This window comes from Lycorma delicatula, chromosome 4 (assembly GCF_047948215.1).
Source record: "Lycorma delicatula isolate Av1 chromosome 4, ASM4794821v1, whole genome shotgun sequence".
Lineage (NCBI taxonomy): Eukaryota > Metazoa > Arthropoda > Insecta > Hemiptera > Fulgoridae > Lycorma > Lycorma delicatula.
In genome coordinates this window covers 172109602-172137537 of record NC_134458.1, presented here as the reverse complement: position 1 = coordinate 172137537, position 27936 = coordinate 172109602, and the positions used below count along the sequence as shown (strand labels likewise).

Genomic DNA, 27936 nt, shown 5'->3' with positions numbered 1-27936 from the left:
CAAATTTATTCCTCTATAAACTGCACTGACAATAATAATAAAAACAAAAGAATAGGAAATGAAAAAAAATCAAGATTGTAGTATAAAACAAAGTGAACCATACAAAAATTATTACTGTAAAAAAAATTAGCCAAGTTCTTTAGCACATAGAGTTTCTTAACTGCTGAAACTTATCACAGTAATATTAAAAAAAAAAAACATACCATAAAACCAGCATCGTTCCTCTCCAAATTTCGGTCTTATCAACCCAGGATGAGCATCATCTGGAAGAGTGTCCATTATCGCAGCAATTCCAGCAATTAAAAGAGGGCCTCCCCATGCATACAATTGATACATTCTCAATCTGCAAACTTCTTGGCCTTTATCCAAACTTGTAGGTCTTAGATCCCTGTAATAAAGAAAATATAACAACCATAGTTATAAATATTTCTTTCTGAATTGAATATACAAACTGAAGATTAGAGGAGAAGATAAAAGAAACATTTCCTAAACTTTCTAGATAAATTAATACAATATAATATTCATTATAACAGAGTATACCATTTAGAAGGCACAGAAAAATATAAAAGACCTTACATATACAAAGAGTTAGAAACAAGATAAAAAAAAGTTATGAAGAAACGTTACAAGTAAACAACAAAATTAAAGGATTTAAAGGAATTATCAAAATGTTTTTGTTTACTATAAGGTATCTTTATTCAATAAATATCTTCACAATAAATTTAGGTCCACGTTTCCAATACATTTTGGCTTATTTGTTAGAAAATGGCAGAGATAAACTAATTTTGTTTCATTATGGTATTTAAATTTTTAAGTATATTAATTTTGTAAGTACATATATATATTTTTTTAATTTAACCACTAGCTGACATACTTGCACTCTGTATTTACTGAATTTTTTTAGCTTAAGAATCTTCTTTTCAATTCCTTTAGAGATTGTCACTCAAACTTATTTTTGCTTAATTTTCTAAAGACTTATTTAATAATAACTTTGCTAAATTTCAGTTTTCTAACTGTTCAGGAAATATAAGAATTAGTGATGAGTATAGGTTTTTTGTTTTACTCTACAGATTAGTTTGCACCGTTTTTTTACACTGTTAGGTATGGATGAAAAAAATTCCTTTATAGAGATAGCTTAGTACCTGAAGAAAATTTTCAAGTTTCTTCCAGGTTTTCCAGTCTCACCACCTCTAATAAACTTTTATTTAATTTAACCGCTACGGGTTATTAATAAAAGTTCCTTTTTCTTACTAATACATTTCCTTTTAGGAATAAGTATGTCAAATTTTAGCTTTCTAGTGATCCATAAAATGAATGAATTGGTGATGAGAAAATCAGTGAAGCTTCTTACGTAACTAAACACAATGTATTTTTTCCTCTCTTGAGATGAACCAGTGAATAAAATGAGTTGTTTCACAACAGAAAGGAGTACTTTAATTTCTTGCTTTATATTATGTTACAGTCTTTCTGATGTCCGATCAGGGTGTCTTTCTTGAAGAGAAATGATTTTTCATAAACAGCAAATCTCTGTAGTTTAGGTATCACTTTTAGGGTTGAATGTTACCTGCTCATAGGCAGCTGTGTCAGTAACCAAAGATTAAACTGGGGAAACTTTTGGAAATGGGAGGATAGCCTACAACCATTATGGTCATGACATATATATTACGAGTACATGTTCATGTACTCGTACAGGAATGTATGAAATAATTATTCTAAACTAGAAATATGCTTTTATAAAGAGAAATTAGCATTTACTAATTGATAATTCTACACTTAGAATCATATCTCTTTCAGTATTGTCCAGGCACTGCATTACAGGAGATAGCTCTGATACAACTTAAATCTGCTTCATCTCAACAGATAACAACTTGTGTAAAAGGTATAAAAATGTTGAAAAAATAAAAAATTATTTTTCACAATTTGTGATAAATGGTCGAGTAATGTAAATAAAATCTGCATATAAAATGCTGATTATATTATTTTTTATCTAAAGAAAGGGGGTGAAAAGATGGAAGGAGAAGATATGTAAATGATAAGGCCCAGCAGAAAAGTCTATCAAGAACGGAAGAGAACTGAGAAATGATAAAGGTGACCAACCTCAAGGACAAATACACACTTGATAGCCCCCAACCCACCACCCCTTAGCAAATAAAAAACCAATTACACTGCCAGTACAAATTTAACCTATATATGTATCTAAAATATTAACTTGTTTATGCGTTTGGCACCCATAAAAATAAATTGTGTAGATGGATAATTAATAAATTAAAATGTTTAACTTATTCATGTGTTTGTATTTATGATTGTGCAATCTTTACTAAAAATAATATGCCACCAATTCTAAAAATAACCAATAATAAAACCAGACAACAGAACTGTTTTCTGTAGCTCATATAATATTGAAGATTATAAAAAAAAGCTTATGTTTCTTTTGCCATTTGCTATAAATGACTCGTTCATCTAAATAATCTCCCATCAAATTTTTAAAATAACAAGATATTCTTTTCAGAAATAATATTACTGTTGATAAGATTTTAAATAACATTCATTAATTTTAAAAAATAACCTGAATCTTCTGCATCTCAATTTAACATATATATAAATATGTGTCCAAATCATTTTCATTTATGTTTTGGAATTTCTATTATTTTTTTTATTATTTAGCATCTTCACATATTAACTTACTATTACTTCATGAATTAATATTTACCTACTTCTATTTTTTATTTAAAGTTAATTGTTGTGTATTTTGTTATGATGTTCTGATCAAGGTTTTATATGATGGTTTCCCTTGATTAATCTAAGCAAATGCTATGGAGTTCATTTTTTATCTATGTACATCATACAGATCAATACTGGCTTGTTTTATATTAATATATTATTACATACCGATCAAAATAAATTTTTATTTATAAATGCAGTTATAAATAAAAACTTGAGAATAGAATTTTGTGTGAAAAGAAATTTATAAACTGCATACAACATTGAATGAATACAGTGATTGAGAACCAGAAAAATGGTAAAAACAGGAGATGTATATAAGTACAATTTATTCAGTAATTCATTAGAATGGACAAAAGCCAACTAGGTTAAGTTGAGTTGTTAGGTAAGATAATTTAATAGCAACAACTACTGATATGCTGAAACTGAAGCTACTTCATGTCTACACACAAGTAAAAAAGTTTTATTAAAGTTGGATTTCTACTAAAAGTTCCATATTACTAACGCCAAAGACAAGGCAACCATTCAGATTCATAAATAAGCTACAATGTTTAATTTTTATGCTAAATACATCAACACAACAAAAGACAATGCCATCGCAAATAAATCTGTTATCTCTGACTGCTTATCATAGCTTAAGAAAGTAATATTACTAACTTTCCTTCATTGAGTTAAGCAGTTTTTATGGGTCGTTTTATAAATAAATATATATATAAAACATTATTGACATATTTATGCATAAAAATTCTACAAGTAAAAACCAAATACAATTAAATTATCACAGCTAATATAATAAATAGTTAAAATTGATTAATGAATTCCATTCAAATTATGTGTGTTTCTTCAGAAGATAATTTCAGAGCTAATTATGCAGCTCCTTCTTCACGCTAGTTATCAATGATGTGAAAACACTGTCTGCATAACAATGCTACTGATAACTATTTTTAAAAAGGTTGTGCATAATTATCTCTGAAAAAATTCGGAAAAATAATTTTCATATAATTTTAAAATTCTTACCATGTTTCATCATACCAACTAATTTATTTGTAAAAATATGATTATTTTGCATTGATGTGGGTGAAATACAGTAAATCTTAGTCATGACTAGATAAAAATTAGCCGTTATCTGAAAAGCTCCAAATGTCATTGAAACATTGGTATTTATAATGTTTTAGTGAACAGATAGCAGGATTGCATTCCAGTCACTTTCTATATTATAGATTATTGTGAAAATGACAGGGGAGTAAGTCCATTACGAGAGTTGCAGTAGTTGCCTCATTTTCACGGCCTATTCTCCTCAGTCCACCCTCTAAGAGCTGTTATGGTGATAGAACCTCAGGTGATCTAGAAGGAATGCACCTGGTATGGGGGCTCCTTAATAGAGCCCCTTAATCATCTACAATGTAATTTGAATAGTAAAATTAATTATATATGCAGTTAAAGCACTTTTCAAACTCTTTTTAAAGTCACATTTTTGACTTGCTCCTCTTAGACTGAATCTACTCACTGTTTCCATGGTCACCTCTTATTCTAATTCCAGTTAGGTGAATGAAACATTTTTAACTTACTTTTAGTAACACCTTCCTGAAAACTACAAATATCAAACTTCTTTTGACTTCATTATTTCTTCCTATATTCTTTCCAGTTGTCTCTGTTAAACATGCAAAAACTGAAACTGCTATTGTAATTTACTTATATTTCTGCTATTTAAAGTGTATGCCCCTGATGTTTACATCAAGATAGGCAACTAGAATGTCTTATAAAGAAGATGCTTACATTTTAAAACTCCTTCCCTGTTCTACAAGAACCCTTTTAGACAATATCTAAATCGATTTATCTTCTGTATCCTTCCTCCTAACTTTTTTTCTTTTCTTACATTTTCACCATTCACAATTATGTTTATTCCTCAATCAACCTATAACTTTCCATTTTAATTATATTTTCAGTGTTTACATTTTTCAAATGTGTCTGCGATAGTATCTATCTTGTGTATTCTCTGAACCGATCTAATTTCCATTTTTCTTTATTCCAAGTGTTTAACTCCTAAACAACTTCCTTCTGACTTTTAACAACACCACCACTTTTAATAACATAACTCAGTGTTTCTCAACAAGTGGAGTGTGACCTCTAGGGGGGGTGTGATAACACTAAATGGGGGGCATGAGCATATCAAAAAGAAAATATTATTAAAAAGATTTATTAATTTATTGAAAGGAAAGCAAAACAAAGTACATTCTGACATAATAAATAATAAAATACACATTTACATTGATATAATATACTTATAAATAGGATTGTATCAGTACTGCACAATGTATTTAATTAACTTACAATACTAAATTAAAAACAAGTTTAATAATAATTATTAGTCACTCCCTTGGGCCTGTCTTGCAGAGCCCAAGGAAGGTTTAATATTAGAAATGGACACTCTGAGTTCTTTTTCTATATTTAGATGAGATCTATATTTTGTCTTCAAAACAGCCATCACAGAAAATCCAGTTTCGCAAAGGTAGGATGTTGAAAATGGTAATAATATATGAAATGCTCTTCTTTTCAGTGCAGAAAACTCATCATCCACTCCTACCCAAAATTCAAAGAGTGATTTATTACTAAATTGTCTTTTGATTTTGCCACTTGATGTGACGTCTACGAAGATTTCTTCTTCGGTAGTTGAGAGCCCTTCAGGAGTATTTTGAAATGGATCCCTAACCCACTCGTAACTTACTACCAAGTTGTTGTCAGCAAGAAAATACTTTTTAAAATTCTTTGCCAGTATGGCTAAATGATTTTCAATGGTTACAAAATCAACTTTCCCATGTTGTTCTTCAGCCTTGTAAGTTTTAACACATTCATCCACATTTGCAAACATTTCTAGGGTTTTTTGCTTAAATTTCTGCTCCACAATTCCAGTTTTCTACAAAAAGTATAAACTTTATCACATGTATCCAACATATATGTATTTGCTCCTTGAAGTTGAAGATTCACAGTATTTAATTTCTCGAATATGTTGACCGAGTAGCTCAATTCCATTACAAATGAACCATCTTGAAACTTTTTTGCTACTGGTCGGTTTTCCTCTTTTAGAAAAATGCGATTTCATCTCTTAATTAATAAACACATTGCAAAAATTTCCCACGTGATAACCATCTTGCCTAGCAATAAAATAGTCACTGAATGTACTGCACCAATGTCTTTACAAAGTGCAGAAAATATTCTTGGTTTTAGGGGTCTCATTTTCATATAATTTACTACGGTTACAACCGTCGTTAGCACAATATTCAGACTGGGACTTATTTCTTTGGAAGTCAGAGCTTCTCTGTGGATCATGCAATGTGTCCAGACACACTGTGGAGATTTTTGTTTCACAAGTACTTGTATACTTTGGAGTCTTCCAGACATTGAACAAGCACTATCGGTGCATATTCCAATGCAACTTTTCCACTCTATAATGAGTGCTGTTGCTTTGAGTTCTACTGGTTTGCAGAAAAGTAGTTTTTCTACTGCTTACCAACAGAAAATTTAACGTAGGCAATGAAATGAGCATCTTTATTGCTATCTGTTGCCTAGTCAAGCTGAATTAGAAAGATTTGTCATGCAACTTCCCAAAAAGCTGATGCTGTACATCTTCAGCTGTATCACTAATTCAACGGGCAACAGTATCATTTGACAGAGGTATGGGCTGCAATTGATAGGAAAAATTATCACCAAACATAGTTTCTACAATCTCAATTGCAGCTGGCAAGATAAGGTCTTCACCAATGGTGTGAGGCTTTTTACATCTGACTATTTTATATAAAACTTTGTAAGAGGCAAGTATAGCTTTTTCATTCACAAAGTTTTTTTTTTTTAAAATGATGTTTGCTTTTCATATGATAGTAATTTTAATTCGAAGAATTCTCGGGTTTGTTAACGTACTAGCTATGACAAATGTAATTTAAGTTTATTAGGTTTCATGCTGTCTGCTGCCTTACATTTTGAGCAAATGACACACAGAGACCTTTCTACTTCATTTACTTCAGCACTGGTAAACCCAAAATTTAAGTATTCTTGAGAATATTTTCTTGATTTTATTTTCGGAACCACGTTCGTCTGTGCACTTGTTGATGAGTCACTGTCGTTAATGTTCGCTTACGCCTACTTAAAAATTGATCCGTGATTCTGTATAAATCTACTGCCGTGAATATTTAATACCGTAAATTGCAATTAACACGCAAATTACAACATACAAATTCACTATAGATTCGACAACGGTAGAAGGATCGATTTGACTGAGACTGGCAGGAATCGAACGAGGTGCAGCATTTATACGCTTTTTCTACTACTACTATTCTACTTATTCTTGGTAATTTGTAAGGTTTGTAACTCAAGGTCGTCGTGTAGCTTTAGCGTCAAAATACTCAAAATATATTATTATTGTATGAGAGGGCGGGGCGATGAAAATTATGATTGAAAATTGGGTCGCAAATACTGAAAGGTTGAGAAACGCTGATATAACTGATGATGCGTCATTCTTTTCTGTACTATTTTGTAGATTACGGGTGACATACAATACAACTCCATACCTTAAACCAATGTTTTAATCTAGAATCATTCTGTTTAGCCAACTATAGATTTTTACTTTTATCATATATTTTGTTTTGATTTATCACGCGTAAAAGTACCAGAACTAAATTTCTGTATAGTCGGTATTAGAGTGTGATTACTATTAAAAACATTGGAAAACCACCCCTCCTCTACCACTCTTATATGACTCTCTCTCTCTCTTTAGATTAACGTAATACATATCCACCGTACCAGTCTTGTGTAAATAAACGATTAGCTTTGTCATAAAATGTGATTTTTTTTAACTAGTGTATACAAAGTGAATTAATATCTTATATTTTTATTAAGCATTAAAATTGTTCGTTTATGAAAAACGATAGAAAGTTAAGTATCATTGTAACTAAGAAGGAAGTTGTTTCCTAGAATAGGTAATAAATGACGACGTGCCGTGATTTTAAACTGACCGGAAGTGACGGTTCCAAGAAGAATAAATACATCAGTTTATATGAATGGTATATTCAGTAAATTCGCGTTCACGTGTGCGTATGTACACGTGTTAATTGGTTTATTATTTTTAACATGGAATTTTTAATTATTTTTCCTAATATTGTGATCTTTTCACATCTTTTTTTATTTAACAAAGAAAACAAACGACTGATGTTCATGATGAGATAAGTTTCAAATTATTCCTCGAGTTCAAGGAAACTTAACAACGGAATTGTTGGTAAAAGATATTTTACTTCCTGTGACAACAGTGCATAGCGATAAATCCGCACAAATCAGGTTTGAACGTACACAGAAACGAGAGGGATTTGATGTTGTCTATCATTCTAATACGTAGAAAAGATCTTACATTAAAAAATGCATAAATAACGTAAATAAAAAAATAAAAAAAATTATTATAAATTCATTTAAATAATGTAAATCTTCTAAGGAATTCTGGTTAAGCCTACTATAGACAATTAAGCTGTGCGGAATTGTCTTTTTGCGTATTTGTTACGATACGTTTTCTTCGTTGCTGTATTTTGATAAATAATAATTAATTAAATAAATCTGAACTTGTATCCTCGTAAGTACACCCTTAAATGTGTACTCAATAGTTAGTTAAATACTTTACCAAATAATAATAATATAATTTCGTTAAATAGCCAAGAAGTACTTTGTTATAACATTTAAGGAACTTTTAGAGGTAGTAAGATGTTTTACAGTAACATACACCGACATTTATTCTTTCAGAATAAAAATATAAATTGTAAAACAAAGACTTCTTATCGGAAATGGATGTTGATTAAAATACAGCTGATATGAAAACTAAGATTCTATAAAGTTTCTTTATTGGGTATTCCAAGTAAATCAAATTTATTTAAAAATATATATATTCTCTAATAATGGTATATAAGTCTATTACGCGGAAAATCGCTAAAAACAAAGTAACTGAATTCTACAAAAACAACGTTGTTCAATGGAACTCCTAGATTTAAGGAACAAATAAATACAATTTTTTTCTTTCGAATTGTCCAACTTCATAATCATCAGTGATCCTTCCTGTCATGTCTGAGAGCTGCTGATCCGATTCATAACCCGCTGGCAATTTCCCTCCATAATTCATGGTCCTCTGCTATTCGAATCGATGTGCCTAACGTTCCTCCAGTCCCCTCTTAAATTTGATACAGCATCTTTTCGGCGGTCTTCCGCGTACTGCTACCTTCGATGTTTTCCTTTACGAACTAGTTTATCAAGATCTTATATCTTGAAAAATCTGTCTGTAAATGGCATCTGTGTAATTTCAGTAGTCTATATTTTCTACATTAACGTTACGGTAAATAGACACAACATTTATAATCGTGACACTAAATCCTTACAATAATGGAGCAGAAAAGTATTAAAAGTTTTGGTTTGCTGCTGAAAGTATGTAGTCTTATAATATAGAAGTAACAAATATTTATATATGTTAAATCGTCAAGTTACACCGCATTCTTAAGATCCATTTTCAAAAAGAATGGTGTTTCAATTCATTATGAAAACGAACACTATAAAACTGTTATTAAGTTATTAAACCGCCTGGTTGTTGGATTAGACGGAGTAAAGAATCTTTGGACTAACCTCCAATCGTTAGATTTAAGTGCTTGACTCTACCAGCTCTTCGAACGAATATGTGTATTCCCTTGATCTAATGAAAAATTAATGACGAAAATTTAAAGATCATGGAAGAAGAATTTCTAATCTAGGCTATATTTCCAGGGATGCTTATTCTTGTAATGTATATTTATTGATGGACCTCCAAAGTTAACGTTCTTAACTTCATTTTTAAACCAGAAAAAGTCAGTAGTTTTAAAGCACAAAGGATTATTTAATTTATAAATAAAGGTACCGAGGTAAAAAAAAAATATAAAGGACAACTAAAAAACGAAATACCCTTAAAAGTTTACCGTAAAATATAAAGGAAATGAGAACTGCTTGAAACCAATTTAATGGCAAATTTATTTATTTTTAATAAAATAAAATCTAAATTTAAATTATCCGAAACCATTAAAAACATTTTCTGTTATCTTACAGCTGAATCGATTAATTTAATAACATTTAATATTACACTAGAAGGTGAGATCATAGTTCGATATATATATCACTTAACTTTAGGGAGCGGCGCTGAACAGAATAACGCCAGACAGCAGCACTGTCATTACATATAAAGAATAAAGCAACAGCATTCCTGACAAGGACGAGCAATAACTTGAATCGGCCTTGAGAACAACACGGCCTCACCGGTAACCATCTGAACAGTAAAGAATATTACATTATACGTTCAAAGAAGGGTGTGTAATTAAATGGGAGAACGGAATGCGATACTTGTTGAAATAAATATACTTGGATTTCCGTAGGTATATGATGACAAGCGGACCGTATCTTGTAAAATAATATTTCTTATAGGTTAACCGGATATTAATATAATCATAAGGGAAATACGGACTTGTTCGAATTTATTTATTAATAAGTCAAAACGTTTAGTTTCCTTACCGACGGGTAGATTTTTTTTTCGGGAGGGGAAAATTCAGAGCTACCCAGGGTTCTGTGAAGCCAAATCCAATCTATTTTAATTAAAAATTAAGTACGAAATTCAAAACTAAAATATTGTAATCTGTAAGTCTTCCATCTCAGATCTGATTTAGATTAATAAAAATTAAGTCTCTATCCTTTAGTAACTTCGTTATTTTTGTATTTTAGAAATTGTATTTTAGTATTAGGAATGAAACATTCGAAAAAAATATTTCCAACCGTTGTATACCTAACATTATTCGGTTAAAGGTAGCCCCTGTTCAAATTATATCAAAGATAAAGTGCAGGGATCCTGAACTAACAGGGTGAAATCTATACCTACAGAAGAGAAAATGAGAAAGAAAAACTCTGGGTAGTGAGAAAGAACGATGTAGAAAAGCTACAATACGAGCTAAATAATCTAGGGAAAACACAAGTCTTCCCCAGGTAGGAGGTGAACCTATTCCTAGAGGTATGATTATTTAGATAGAAGAGAATTACGATTTTAACATTAAATACGCTTCCTATCGACCAAGTTCTCTCTTTGCAAGACTCTGCCAAGTTTTCTACTCTTCATTTCTGCTACGATATTTTAAAACATTTCTATTCTATTCTTACTGGTTTTTGTGTTGTCCAAGTTTTGCTAACATACAGACAAATCTTTTTTAAACATTTGAATTTTTCTTTAATTTCTGGATCTATACTTAAAAATAACAATTTTCTTCCCGAAAATTCTCCTTGTTTGTACCGGCCTACTTTTGATATTTTTATTATTTCGACAATATGTAGCAACAAAGAATATCTTTCCTTCAAAATTTAAAGAGTTAACGGTGAATAGATACAGGTTCCTTGAACAAAAATATAGCCGATTTCCGAAACTTGCGAGATAACTGGTGCTACGGTTAATTACTGATTTCTAGATCAGCTGATCTTAAGTTCGATCCCTCACGAAAATCTGGAATTTTTATTTCCTTGTACGAAATAAAGAAAGTATTGTAATCGCGAAAAATTTCGGTTTTCAAATTTCAACGGAAATATCCATTTTGACTAGTTTCGGCGTGACGTCTGTAGGTGCATATGCACGTAGGTACATACGTACCTGCAACTCGCTAACTCAAAAACGATTGGCCGTAGGTTGTTGAAATTTTGGATTTAGGACTGTTATTTCATCTAGTTGTGCACCTCCCCCTTTTGATTGCAACTGGCTGGGCCAAAAGTCTCCAAAAAAGTCCAAAATCCAAAAACTTTGGATTATTTAACTGTGGCAGTAAGCCCTCACTGAGAACTTTTCAACGATACATCATAAGTGGTGCTTATTTTCAATGGTTCCAGATTTATAGCCAAATAAAATTTTAATTAATGAAATATTTGGATCTTACAAGGGGAAGGCATTCGAATCAGACTTCATCTCCTTTTTTTTTAATTTAAATATATTGATTTATTAATAATTATTAACCTCTGATTGTAAAAAAATCCTACAATGAATAATAATTCAATAACAATAAAAAAGAAAAGAAAAAATATCAGAAGTTATTAATGAAACAAAATTTTATATACTTCTCATTTAAAAAAAAATGTATGTGTAATTAAACAGACGTACAAGAAGTCATGTGGTGTCCGCATCACATTTTTTTTCTGTTATGAAAGAGCGGGCATCAACTGCTGCGGTTATTAGCCCGGTGGAAATTGGTAGCGTATGAAAATATATCATGCCTGACGGGGATTCAAACCCGGGACCTCCGCATAAAATGCCGAGACGCTACATACTCAGCCACGGAGGTAGTAATTTTGGTTATTGTTTAATAAAAAGGGATTACTTTATCATAAAGATACCAATAAAACTTATAATGATTAATTGAAAAAAAATTGCATAACTAAACCGGTGTAGCCAGGAAAGTCATCAAATTCATTGCCGGCTTGTTTACTATGGTTTCAACTTATTTTTTTCTTAAATCACTTCCAATAAAAATCAAAATAATAATTATTTTGCTGCGATTTCCAGCTGAGTAAATTTTAAATATATAGATTTTCGATAAATAAATTTTAGATAATTCCATTAGAAGGCGACGAAGTTAAAATTTTAATAAAAAGATTCCTATGAAAATTGAATATTTTATTAAAGAGGTCTTAAGCTATATATTAGTGAAATCGAATTACATATATATTAGATAATTTCTTTACTTACAAAGAAATTTAATTTAATTTAAAATTTTCATTTTTGACGGTAAAATATATGTACAAAGTTTTCGAGATCGTAATAATAACATTAACAAAACTGAACTGTGAACCATTCTAACAAATCTAAATTATAGGTTTATTCTTTAATTTAAGAATCACTGACCCGATCTCAATAAAATGTTCAAGGTTGTTAAGTTTGATTATCAAAGGCAATAATAAGTTGTACAGCATATATATATAAATTTGTTGCCCGTATTAAAAAAAGACCTTCGTAAGAAACGAAAATATGAGAAATGCTTCTAGATAAAAATACCAAAAGCATGCAGAGAAATGATAAATATAAATCCCTAACAACCTTAAGTTAAAGATTTTTAGATTCCGAAAACGTGAACTACAATGGAGTCCGGATAATCAGACCGGGACCATACGCCCTATTAAGCGAAAATTAACGAAAAATGAGGATATATGCACAAATACAGTACAGTACATACTAATTATTAAACACGATTTAACGTCTTACTATTCGGAATTTTATTTCTAATTCACTATTAAAGTTACATAAACAACAATACTAAATTACAAAATCATTAATTTGTTTTTGTAATCTTATATCGTTATTAAAAAACAAAGCTTGATAAATAAAATAGAGGTACAAGTATAATGATTACCTTTAATGGTCAGTAAAATACAAAAATATGTACTTTAATGTCTCTTACTTGGTTACACTTTTTGAAAAAATCCTTATGTTTCTGGAATTCTCATTTGTCTCTCTTTCATTAACTGACGTTCTACAAAATTGGCACAGACTCGCAGTTCTGCTAGTGAGCGTCGTTCACTATCTTCTTGCGTAATACATTGCTGAAGTCCGACAATCATTTTTTTTTTTTAATTTTGTTTAGATCGCGTTTCACTTTGTATTCATCTTTATTATCTTCAACTTCGTTCAGTTTTTTAGTGATCATTTTAATTATTTCGTCATCACTCTCACACAGCCTGAAAGAATTAGGTACTGTGGAGACCAGTATGTACCAAATTTTTCTCGTAGTTAAGGAGAAGTTATCTCCTTAAACAACCGTTAAATTACTAAAAACACTAATAGAATTTTTATTTTACGAGTAAAATAAATAAACATACGAACTAATGAGCCTTATAAGGCTCATTAGTTCGTATGTTTATTACGGCCCAAAATACCGCTTATAAGCGGTATTTTGGGCCGTTAAACCGGCGTAATTCTACATGAATTATACAAATATGTTTATGTTTTTACAAAACGGCTGCCTCGAATAACCGGTGGTCCTATTAACCGGAATTCACTTATTTTTACTTAATATGTTAAAATTTAGTTTATACATGCTTCAAATATTCATGTGAAACACTTTAAATATCAGACTAACATAAAGCTATATTAACGCAACAATGATCCATGATAAAGCATTGATAACGAAAAAACATATATGTAGACATTTTAATTTTTCGTTTAAAAACGTCAACTTAGTAGTATCTGTATATAGAATATATATCTAGATATGTATATCTAGTATATAGGAAGTATCTGGAGAAAACATTAGGATCATCATAAGTACTTTTTTACAAGATTAAAAATTCGTCAGTCTATTTTATAAAAAAATAAGGATTGAACATACAAAAAATATGTGCAAATTGTATTGAGAACCTCATTTCTTATCCCTTTTACTTTTGAACCCTGTCAAAAAACCTTGAATTTAAATAAAAAAAAGTATGAACATTAATTATCTATATCCGATGTGTGATTCATAGTACTGCCATTTTATAAAATAAATTAACAAACATAAATAAAATTGGGAATATGTTGTCAACAACCATTTTTTGGAGTAGAAAATTATACAGTATCCATATTTACTCGCGTAATTCAAGTACTCTTTTACCAAAATTTTTTATTTAAACAGATGCGTGATTTTTGTGAGGAAACGATTTTACATAGGCTTATAATGAAACTAAATGTGATAAACTGTGAGAAAATTATATTTTATTTGACTGAATATTTTTAAAAAGTAAAGGTTTCATAACAATGATTTCTTCTTCTTCCTGCGTCACGGCTGCTACCGATCATTTCCTATCAAACTGGCAACCAATCTCATTATCATAACCTTGTCAACAAATGCTCGAAATAATTCACTAATAAACACAGCCTGAGATTCTTAAACCACGAAATTCTTTTTCTATCAGGGACAACTTCATCCAGAATCTTCCCTTCTAGAATTAAATTTCCTTTTGGAATTAAATTAAACTTGAGAATTACGACAAAATAATATGTCGTAATACTATTATTACGACATATTATCTTGATATAATACTGAAGTTTCTTTCTTTTGAAAGAACTTAATAACTCTTAAGGATAATCTTTCATGCCGGTCCTAAATCAAGCATAAAATCTAGATACAGTAGCGTTCACGGCATTCTCCTTCGAAGATCTAAATTGAAAAATAGAAATCCCGGATGAATTTTACATTGAAATAATTCATCATGACATGTGATTTCCAGATAATATCAATTTGGATTTTTATTTAATGCAATGATTTCCTGCTTCCTTCTGCATATTAATGCTGTTTACCGTCTGTATGATTCTTCTACCTTTAGGGAGTGATCTATCAGCCCAAGGACAATAGAGTACACCCTGATCTCTACCCGCTCATCTACCCTCACACGAGGTAGTTGGCATTTAGTAGAGAAGGCTCCTTATCCTGGTATAACTCTATAATAATAACCTGGCAATAATAACTCGGCCGGCTGGATATAGCTATATTTTTTTAACCTCCGGGACCACCGTTAGGTATTGCTTCAGAGGATGAGATGAATGACAGTTTTTTGTAGCGTGTGAAAATGCCATGCCTGACCGAGATTCGAACCCGGGACCTCCAGATGAAAAATCGAGACGCTAACCACTCGCGCCAAGGAGGCCGGCTGGACATAGCTTTAAGGTCGCCGCCACATTTCTACGACTATGTGGTTCTTTATCGTAATAAACAATTTGTTTACTGTAATAATTGATCTGCAAGTTCAGTATTAAAAAAAATATATTCGTTAGTAAACAATCATCATCATTCAATAAACTAATTTTTCTTTCTTATACTGTTATCCGTTTATTTAAATAATTGTCATACACTTGTTTCCCGACCCTTGATTTATAATCTAAATATTACTGTGATGAGTTGTAATTGTATCGGTCATTAACCCCGATCTTATCAACAAATACCAAGAAAGTAACCGGTTTTAAATAGATGATAAATGTAGTTTTAAATTTGGGTACAATCATTATTTATTTACTTATTTAAACATTATTTTTATTTAATTTACTGGTAAAACATTTTATTTATTATCAATTATTCATTCCTTCCTTGGATAAAAGGGTAATGCAGTAATATTAAAATTGTATGCCTATTAAATTACAATTATGCATTTTTATGATGCATAATTAATGAAGCAATTTTATTATTTATTATTTTATAATGAAGCCCCTTTATTATGAAGCAATTAATGAAGTCTGAAGCACATCAGTAAAGATATAACACTATTAATTTAATTATATAAACAGTTAATTAGACATTTTTAATTAAATTAAAGCGCCGATATCTCAATGCAGCGTCTTCTCTTAAAAAAGAAGACAGAAAAGCGACAGAGTAGAAATGAATGAAACTTTCACTAATTGGACAAACAAATGTTTATTCACTTAGCTGTGCAGCATAGTGACACATAACCACTGTAGTACTTAACATAATCCAACCCTGCCAACCAGGGAAAAAGTTTTCAAAACTGATTAAGGAAAACCGGATTAATAGTAAAGAAAATCGAAAACAACATAAAACAAGATACAAAATATTGTTAGAGGACAAAATGGACTTCAATTTTCAATTTTATCACTTTTTTTGCATATTACATAAAATTTATCATAGCAATTTTCTTTATATATGCTATTTTCAATATCCGGATAACGGATAAATTTTCTTGACGACAAAAGAAGAATAAATGTTTTGCTGAAATTCGTCGTGCACCGTTTTTACTCACGGTTCCTCACGTAATTTATTATTATGTAGAATAATAACAACAATAAATAATAAGATAACAATAATGATAATAGGAAATTGTTGAAGATCTAGGATGTGAGAGCAAGCGACGCTAGGGTACGATGAGATGGGTGGTTAAGTAACCACGATCTTATTTTGGAGTTTTTTCGTTATCCATTCTGTCTTCGTCTCATCACTCTATCAACCTCTCTCTCCCTTGTACCCCCTCGCACAATCGCTCCCTACTCCACCTTGCAATTCTTGGACGAATCAATCAAACGAACTGTGAACGCCGTCACAGTTCAATGAACTATATAACAATAACAAGATGCTCGCCGTTGTTGCTCTTTTTCCAGACACTCGACTATATACTATCAAACGTTAATTCGCACGCAATCGTGAACATACAAGTACACCATATAGATATATATAAAGCAGGACATAAGAAAAACAATTTTTTTAAATTATAATCTGATTTTTCTGGAGTTAAATGAAAAGATTTGTGGGATTTTTAAGGGCGGTCTTCCTTTATGACGTCAACTAACTTGAGGAAATAAAATGTATCGGGAGAACTAATCGATTACGATTCAAATTCGGAACCTTCTGAATAAAAATTACATCACCGGAGGAGAAAAGAAAAACATAATATATTTTTTAAAAACAAACAGGATATGAAAATTACTTAAAATGTTCCTTCAAGAAATAAAGGAAATATATTGATAAATATTTTATTCAGATCAGAAAACAAAATTATATACGAGTATTATACAAATCACGTTAGATGTGCTATTCCACGAATTACTAAAAGAACTACTCCGACATTTTCCCTAGAATGAACAAGGAAAATCGATGAAAAACCTTCACAAAGCGATATCGTAAATTAAAAAAAAAAAAATTAAAGAAAAGAACTCAAGATTAATTAATATAAAAGAATGCGGTTATAATTCATATTAATACGTAAAAATATTACGATATAAAAAAAGATTCAACTAAGTAAAATAAAAAATGGCCGTCCAAACAGTTTAGCGGTTAGGCATGCTGACTTCTAGATCAGCTTAAATCGAGTTCGATCCCCGACATTTTTTTAAAACTGGTAACTGGTATTTTTTAAAACTATAGTTCCATCTATTTCATCTTCCTCGTTAAAATACAAGGTCCGTCGCAAAATCCAAAAAGGTAATAATAAAAAAAAAACTTGTTCAGAATAAAATATATTCAAAGGCAGACTGAAAAAAATTATAGGTCAATTTTAAGTATAGATTAATCGACGCAGCAAATCGTTTCAGTTTATTTAATTATTTCAAAACATATTCGCAGAATAATAATGCTTTTATAAAAGGAATTTTTTTAATTTTATTTCAAATAAATCGAAAAATTATTTTAAATAAATAGGTAATTTATTAAAAATGTCAATAGGAGCCTATGCAGTAAGATTCTTTTTCGTAATTTGTTGTTCGTTTTTTTTCTTTGTGGCGTCTTAATAAAACCTTAAGCTTGTTATCATTATTAAAAATCTATTATGGTTACAAATATTTCCGTCTGAAGTATAATATAATTCTTAGGGCTCTCTAAGAGAAAAAAAATCAGATCGAGTTTTCAAGTTAAAAAAAAAGGGTTACAGATCACTGTTTGGCGCCTGTAAGTGTATCGAACGGTATAAACCTATATTTAAAATACTAAATATTTTAACTTATCCTTGTATTTATATTTATAAATTTTGCAATATTTGATTTAAAAAAATAGCCATTTATTCTTAAAAAATAACAATATATAAACCTACTTTAACCAAACAACAGAACACAATACTTCGGCTTACTAGAAATTATTATGCTTTCGTTTAAATAAAAAAATAAAAAATAAAGAACCACTTAAAAAATATCGTCCAATCAAACTATTTAAAATATAATTAAAAGATTTTCTTTTACAGAAATAATATTATTATGCGGAAGGATCTTTAAAACATATAAATTAATTTTTTTTTTAAACTGAATTTTTTTCTGCAACCCGTTTAACGTGTTTACAAATATGTACTCTCTTTTTCCTGTTTAGCCTCCGGTAACTACCGTTTAGATAATACTTCAGAGGATGAATGAGGATGATATGTATGAGTGTAAATGAAGTGTAGTCTTGTAAATTCTCAGTTCGACTATTCCTGAGATGTGTGGTTAATTGAAACCCAACCACCAAAGAACACCGGTATCCACGATCTAGTATTCAAATCCATGTAAAAATAACTGGCTTTACTAGGACTTGAACGCTGGAACTCTCGGCTTCCAAATCAGCTGATTTGGGAAGACGCTTTCACCACTAGACCAACCCGGTGGGTCATTACAAATATGTACTAAAATAATCTTTGTTAACGCCTTCTGAATTATTTAGTTACATTTTATAATTATTAACTTTATGTATTTTAACATTTCACGTGTGTTCGTTTTAAATAATTAACAAATACTTTGAATCTCATCCATTTTTATTTCATAATTTGGTCGTTTCTTATTTGTTATATATTAACAATCAAACTGTTCTGTTCAAGGTTTCATCATAGATTCATCCAGACAAATGTTGGGGCAGCTTTCTTTTTATATGTGGAGTAATACAGAGTGTTTTAAAATGAATATCGGGATTTTAAAGCTATGCAATATATCGGGTGGTCCATTTAAATTGAGACATCTTTTTTTTCCTGTTTAGCCACCGGTAATTACCGTTCAGATAATACTCCAGAGGATGAATGAGGATGATATGTATAAGTGTAGATGAAGTGTAGTCTAGTACAATCTCAATTCGACCATTCCTGAGATGTGCGGTTAATTGAAACCCAACCACCAAAGAACACCGGTATCCAAGATCTAGTATTCAAATCCGTGTAAAATTAGCTGCCTTTACTAGGACTTAAACGCTGGAACTCTCGACTTCCAAATCAATTGATTTGGGAAGACGCCTTCACCACTATAGCAACCCGGCGGGTAAATTCAGACATCTATATCTCAAAAACTACACATTTTAGAAAAAAATGTTTCCTATTTAAGTTTTTCCATTTCAAGGGGGAAATACGTTCACAACCTATGTTATCCTGTACGGGCTGTTCTTTTTCACGGAAGCAAGAGTGTCTGGACGAATTATCTTGATATTTTATAACTATGGCTCTTTCCTTAACTGCAATACGAACCACAGAACTTTATTTGGCAATAAAATGGTGCGTCTCTTCACTGGCATAACGCTGTACGTGATCGGCTGAATGAAATTCTTCCCGATCTCTTGATCGGTCGCCGGGAAGAAGATGACAGGGCTTGTTTTCCGTGGCCTCTACGTTCGCGTGATCTGACCCCCTGGGATTTTTTTTCTTTCTGGATTTATAAAAGATCTCAGTTGACCTACCCGGCTTGAGACACAGAATTGAAGCAGCTGTCGCATCAATTACTCCAGACTTGCTGATTAAAATATGATATGAACTCTCCTAACATCCGTATGTATGCCGTGTGACGAATGGTGTTCACATTTTAAGAATTATAGAAAAACTGTTTAAGTTGCTCTTTCATTTCATGTATAATTTATCAGTGTAAGTAAAACTTCTAATAAAATATGTAATTCATCTAAGTTACAATAATTTTATTATATTTGTGTGGATTATACAACAGATTAATGTTGACTTATGGAAAACCTAAGAGGAGAGAAATGATCTAAGAATAGTAAATAGATATATAAAATCGTATTAAAAAACTTTGCAAGTAGTGTTTAGTAATTTTGATGTCCTTAACCGCTTTGAGACTAGAAAATTCAAGCTTCAGAAATTAAATAGTTTTCTTAATCTATAAACCACCTGGAATATAAACGTTGGTTATAAAAGCGATGATAAGGGTTACAGGAAAAAAAATTATTCCGGAATTCAATTACCTATTTTTCATTTACAGTAGATTATGATAATAAAATTAGATATAAATACATTTTTACAGGAGTGTGAGATCTAAATATTTCATTGCTCGAGAGAACTTTTTAACAGGGTCTGATGATGTTGGTGGTCCATCGTATTATTCGTTCTTTATTTGAAATCGTTTATTTAACAGCTTCTTGTCTGTTTATTTTAATTTGCGATTTTATGAAAGAGTATATTGATGTATTAAGCTAAAAGGCTTTTAAGTTGTACCAGGAGTACGGAATACTTTTAACTAATTATGTTAATTATTTTCTCTTTTTAGATTTGTTATTCTTAACTCTAACTCTGTCAAAGCCGGTCCCAAGTCGATGTTGAAAAATGAGAAAGGTAAACGATAACGTTTCGAAAGGTAAACTTTAACGATCATGAAATGGTAAGAAATGCTCGAGTTGAGATTAAATCTTTACGTAATTGGCAAATCTTACCCTTGTAGTGGACGGGTGAGGTTGAGTTTCCAGCGTCTTAAAACTGGAACCACTAGACTAAGGGAAGGAAATCACCGACAGAAAAACTACGGTCCTCGGAGGTTGGGTGGTAGGATTAACAAGCGATCCTTTAAAAAATACTGTTACGAAACCGATGGAGGCCAAGGCCCTGCAGACAGCGCTATGAAATATGAAAGTATATAAGCATTTTAAAAATATAAACTTCTTTAAATAAAAAACAGAACTAAATTTAATAAATATACGCTATACTTCTAATAACTCATTTTAGTCGTTCTTGCAAGCGATCTTCAATGATTTTTATGCCGTTCTTAGCCTAGTATCAGTTGATGTTAGAGCCGGCTGTTTTTCAGTTTTAATAACACATCAGATAATACAACAGAAAAGTCACACAGAAGATGGCCGCAAAAGCGCAGCTGAAAACGTTTTAAAATAAGTTTTTAAAAATGCAGGTATTAAAAACGGTCGACCTCCGTGGCTCAGTAGGTAGCGTCTCGGCATTTTGTGCGGAGGTCCCGGGTTCGAATCCCGGTTAAAAAAATGTAGTGTTTATTAAAGTCATATAAAATCGTTTTCCTTATCTTCTTTATTTTTATTCTCCCGCCTACTCATTATCTTCTTCTTCTGATTTTTCTATTTCAATTTTTAATCTTGACAAACGCCTACATTCTAAAACCTTTCTATACTACATCAAATAAAAATTTTATTCAGTAACATTCAACGTTTATTCAATATGAAAAAAAGAAAATTAAATATATTCTTGAAATAAAGAACCTCCTTTATTAAGGTTTTTTTTTTTTCTTTAGTGAGAGACTTGACTGATAAAAATGTATGAACCGTAACTGTGACTAGGAATACATATTGGTAGTATGTGTATGTATATATATATATATATAAATTCAATTAAAATAATTATCATGAAAAAAAAGCAAAACACGTGACTATATATGAGTAACCTGGGTTTACCTTCACATCCTACCACAACACGGACAATAGACTACACCGCCATAGACCACTGCACTACCTGCAATGAATCTTAATAACCGGAAATTTTTATGTAAAAAACACGCGCCGCCACCATTATTTATATATATAGTGTGTGTGTGTGTCTGTGCGCGCGCGGACGTAAATAAATTCAATGCTTCTATTTGCAGGAAATACGCTTGTAATAAAAATGCACATCATATAAATAATAGATATAATGATTATAATCATTATTGGCTTTTTAAATTTTAAAGCATCATAAAAATCAATAGTGGACGTAAAAAGAATTTCATGAATGTTTCGACCCCAATAAATGAAACCTCATGCCATCTAGGTTCCCAAAGGGGAAATCATAACACTTGGAGGTGATTCTTTTCCCTGATATAACTCGTGAATCCATCCATATATATAAAAGCTGATATAATATGTTTCTTCAAAAAAAATGATAATACAAAAATATTTCGTATTATATATGTTTATCGCATCAACATAACTACGTCGGATGTCTGAAATGTCTAGGTGTATGCTTGCTGTTATATTCAATACAGATTGATGCCAATTAAGGACCAGTTATCAATACGTAAAAACAACAAGAAGTTTAACACCTAAACCTCAGCCAAAAAGCGCACAGGTTAAAAAAAGCCGGGCCTTATTTTACAGGTTTTATTATAAACCTTGCAGGTAATCATATTTCTGTACGGAAAGAGCCAAATTTCATGTCTTAATTATCGTATGTACGTACGTGTTCGTATGTACGTACGTGTGTGTTCGATGTTGACCCTATAATCACCTTATATCTTCAGAACTACTGGACCGAATTTGACCAAAACTTCGTCAGATTACTTCTATATATAGGACATTGATGTCATTAAATTTTCAACTTAAAAGGTCAAGGGGTGAGGCATTAGGGCAAGGTCACCCTCAGTATCTCGAGATTTCGTCTAATTAAGATCACATTTCTTAGTCGCATTTGTTAACAATTAAAAAATAACAATATTTGCAAAATCGCACCCCCCACCATAAAAAATGTTGTTCTAGTCGACTGCTATGTTGTGACGTCACAGGAAATCGGTAGAATTAAATAAATGAATAATACTTAAAGTGTAAAAATGTTACTCGGTCTGTCTGGGTCTCGAACTCCATCGCTCGACTGACTTGGTACCTGGTGTGTTGTTAAGCCTCGCGGCTACACCAGTCCGCGACCGTACAAGCGAAATTTTCCTAAGTTGTGAAATTACATTAGTTTAGTCAGTGCCGACCGTCGCTACGGTACCGCCACACCCGCGCGAATTAAATACGGTTTGAGTGCGTGCTTTACCTAGAATCATTCAATTAAATAAACGAAAAAATATTATATTTAATAAAATGATAAATATTTTTAATTGTCTGTTAAGCCGTCATCAGAAACAACCCACAGTTGTCAGCTTTTATAATGTATACATTTGTTACATTCTTCGTTAATCACATTATATATACAGAGTGTATCACGAAGTACTTCCGGGACTTTCATAACCAATTCTACTCGTGAAAATAATGGAAAAAGTTCATATAAAAATATGTACTAAAATGTTTCGTTTACGAGTTACGGCTAGTGAAAATTTTCGCTCGTATTTCAGCTACCTTAGTGAAATGAGGTTGTACTGAAATTTTTAGGACCTTTATTAAGGGACAGAATTAATGATTTCTTATGGTTTTTACCTGAAACATTGAATAAAAAAGGTCACAGAACCGTATGTGCAGTAGCGTATGACAAATTTTGGTTGAAAACCAATAAATTGGGGTAAAAGAACCCTGTTTTTTTTTATGTTTGACGTACAATAACTTTGAAATAAAAATAAAAAATTTAATCCAATTTATTGTATTTCTGTCATTAATAAAAAATTATTATCTAAGTAATTTTCATTTATTTATTTTTATTTCACAACTTCTGACTAATTTTTTAATTTCCGACTTTTTAAACATTTTTAACAGTAAATTTTGTTTTTACCCATTTTTCATATCACACCAAAAAAAAAATGGTTTTTGTTTACATTAAATAAATACTTTTCTGACTATTGTATTTATGTACTGTTTATAATAAAATTCACATTTTTCTAACTTTTCTTTGTTTTATTCAATTTGTCTTACCCAATTTTATTCAGAATTAAATTCACTAAAAGTTTTGTTTAAAAGTTTTATGTGTTTATTACTCATTTAACAAAGTTATTGTATGTCAAACACAAAAAAACGGGGTTATTTTACCCCAATTTATTGGTTTTCACCCCAAATTTCTCAAAAACTACTCCAGATCGGCTTTTGGACCTATTTTATTCAATGTTTCAGCTCAAAAACCATAAGAAATCATTAATTCTGTCCCTTAATTAATTTCACAAAAATTTCAGTATGACCTCATTTTATTGGGGTAGCTGAAATCCCGGTGAAATCTTTCACTAGTTGTAACTCGCAAACGAAGCATTTTACGACATATGCTTATATGTACTTTTTCAATTATTTTCACAAATAGAATAGGTAATGAAAGTTCTGAGAGAACTTCGTGATACACTCTGTATATACCACTTATTTATTAGTAATAAACATACAAATTTAACAAAAATAAATAAATATCGCATGATCTAATTTCATCTGGGAGGTCCTGATTCAAACTGCTTATCATTTTTTTACAATTTTTATGTTATATTTCCATTCAAAATTTTCTCTAATCAGGAGCGTTAGGAGTGACACCCGGCAATTCAAATTCCGCTTGATAAGAGGATAAAAATAATAATCTCCATTATTTTTTTTAGAAATTAGAAAATTAAAAAACTATTAAAGTATTAATTACGTATTGAACTCATCCTTCATGTATACTATAAAAGATTATAATAAACGGCACAATTAAATAAAGAAGACAACTTTAAAAATTGGACACAAGCAAAACGAATAAAATTATATACTTTCATGTATCAAAAAAAATTATGAAGAACAATGAGAAAGGAAGTAAAGACTAACAAAAACAAAACGTAATGAAAACGGATATTCATAATTTTAAGAAGTGTTAAAAAACATAAAATGCAATGTAAATTATAACGGATATTCACAGTTTTAAAAAGTTTAAAAAAAATAATAATAATAACATTATATACTTATACATTCAAGAACAATGAGTGAACTATACTACAATTATTTTAACTCTCTCTCTCTCTCCGTGTGTGTGTGTGTGTGTGTGTGTGTGTGTGAGAGAGACAGAGAGAGAGACAGAGGGAGAGAGAGAGAGAGAGACAGAGTGAGAGACAGAGGGAGGGAGAGAGAGAGAGAGAGAGAGAGAGAGAGAGAGAGTATATATATATATATATATATATATATATAAATAATATGTGGGAAATCAAAACGTTATTTTCACTAGTCAAACTACGTACTATACGCATGCTATGTATAATTATTTTGTATGTAAACGTATGTATATATTATACTATTAATCATAAGTTAAAAGTTTACTGCACTCCTTTACGTTAAAACAATAGAATTACTGTTAACTGTTACAAATTTCAGGAAACCATATTTCAAGCACAATTTATAAAGAAAAGGAGAAACAAATATGCGCACACAAAGCAATATAATTATCATTTTTAGTTAAATTATTATGTGATACGTCAGACTCGTCATATTTCCCAGCCATCTATGTTACGAGTTAAAAAAATACTACGAAAACTGTAACAGTTATATTCATAAGGAATTTCCCACGAAAGAAAATGTAGGCTACAAATAATTCATTGAACATTATGATTTTCATTACAAAATCTGTAGTATACACAACCTCTTACAGCATACATATTAGTAAAGAACTAACGAGCCATTGAAGCAGGCGATTTTAAAAATTTTATTTTTTTGTTTATACTATTTGAAAAAAAAATAAAATAGATTAATAATCTATTTAACAGCATTTAACTATACCTTAAAACACGCTAAATTCTGAATATTATATCATAAAGCTCCTGCTTGGATTCATACATTCTTCAAGTTGAATTTTTGTGTTTTCTACCACACACATTGCCAGAAATGCAATAACATAATTTCGAAATTTTTCTACCTCAACGTTTCGTGAAGGTGAATAACTGAAAAGACTTACTGTTCAAATAACCAAAGAAAAAACTCATCCTTAGAGATCCGACGATAACGTGAGCTTAGGCAGTATTTCCCAACCAGTGTGTCACTCAATCCCACGGGGAATGCGCGAAATTTTAGAATTTAAAAATAAATTCTATGCCATTCAAAAAGTCTCTCAACATAATTTACACTAACCGTGAAACTTTTAACACGGTGAAATTTATTTTGAGACAGACTGTACCAGTCAATCCATGCAAAAATGCTGTTTGATTTTTCTTCCTGCCGATAATTTTGAGTGAAGGTGAACGGCTGCAGTAATGCTTAGTTTACTCTTTCCACTTTGGAATAAACCACTGATGCTACCTACGTTAAGGGATTTATCCGTCAGCTTAGGAATTTTTCAAGACCGAAGGAACATTTATTTTCAAAATTAGCTTGTACAAAATAATAAAGAATGCCTGAAGAAGTTAATAAAAGAACACCTAAATGCGTTACAAATTTCAATAATAAAATACTTCCCTACCTTGTCTGTTTCAAAATTAGAGTAAGTGTTTTTCTTTTTCGTACATTTGGTCAGATCAACAGACAAAACGATACTAATCTAACTGTCGATGAGAAATATCAATTGTAAAACTTATGTGATTCTCCCATGAAAACAGAATTTCTAGACAATTTGGTACAGTCCTTTTGGATTTATACGCTATGACAGTGTCCCAAAATTGTAAAGAGGGCCATAAAGGTTTTGCTGTCGATTTCAACGTCATGCTTGTGCGAATAAACAAAGGTTTTTTTTACAATGAAAATAATAATCATCTTGAAGATGGTTTGCGTGTTGGCCTGTCAACCGTAAGGCCACGTGTCGACAAACTCTGTAGAACGCACAAACACAAACGCAGACTTCACATTAATTGTAATGGTGAATTTAAAAAAAAAATAATATACATTTTTTAATTGGCCTTCCGGTATACATAGGTCGGTAATCCAGGCATTTACCGTTGTCTTTTTCTGATGCTGCTGTATATAGAAGAATGGGCCCGCTTGCGTGTTAAAATCGGTCTACGTAACTGGATGTCTGATGCTTAGAATTAGATACTAGATATTATTAGTATCGGTATCATCAATATTATTAACCATAAACAAATAAGAGTGTCGTGATATCACGGGCGTTCAGTGAAGTGTAACGTCGATCAAAAACGTTTGGGAATCACTGAGCTAAGGAGTATCACTGTGTCTGGAGTTAACGTGATCAGCCTAGCCGTGCGGCCCAATCATGTTGAAACTATTTGACTGGCTGATTTTTAGGTGTTTTTTTCTCTATTTGAAGACAACATTTCTTCAATAATTTAGACATATTGTACTGAATTGACGTTAAAAGCATTCCAAACATTGTTCTTAAAGAAAGGAAAAAATAATAATAATATATTATTTCTTAAAATATCTGTTATATTTTAAAGAAATATCATTTAAATTTAACTTTGATCTGAAGATGAGCATACCTTGGTCTGCTACAAAAGGGCTTATGATTGTGAGGCGAATAACAGATCAAATTGTATCAAATATCTAAACTGAATTGTTAATGAAATATCGCTACTGAAGAATCATGTGAACTTATTGAAATATTATTTTCAGAAATTTTGGTGGAAGTTTTACTATCTAAAGATTTTATGCCCGAATCACATTCTTAGGAAGTAATACTTTTCATTCGTTAATTCAAAGTTGAATGCTGGGATAGTACTTGTGATTTTCAATTTAAACTTTGATTATTATTCAAAAAGGATTAGTTCGTTTAATTAGAAATATATCGAAATCTGAGCCGTAGTTTCCATTTTTTATGCGTCTTAAAATACTCCCCCTAAAATATTTATCCTTACAGTACTGATAATTTTTATAATGAATATGAACCGAGGGAATTCTGTCCAATGGGTTATGATAAAGTTTTAACTAAAAACTGAAAAATATCCAGGTCCTCTCTTTTCCAGAG

General features: G+C 30.9%; 1 protein-coding gene across 1 annotated transcript in view; it reads right to left on the bottom strand.

The window, feature by feature from the left end:
- Positions 1-27936, bottom strand: part of LOC142324078 (putative G-protein coupled receptor Mth-like 1) — a 212452-nt gene that overhangs the window by 41457 nt on the left and 143059 nt on the right. Inside the window, exon 4 of the mRNA XM_075364705.1 lies at positions 204-388. Within this exon, the coding sequence (XP_075220820.1) occupies positions 204-388 (185 nt within the window). The remainder of the gene's footprint in view (positions 1-203; positions 389-27936) is intronic.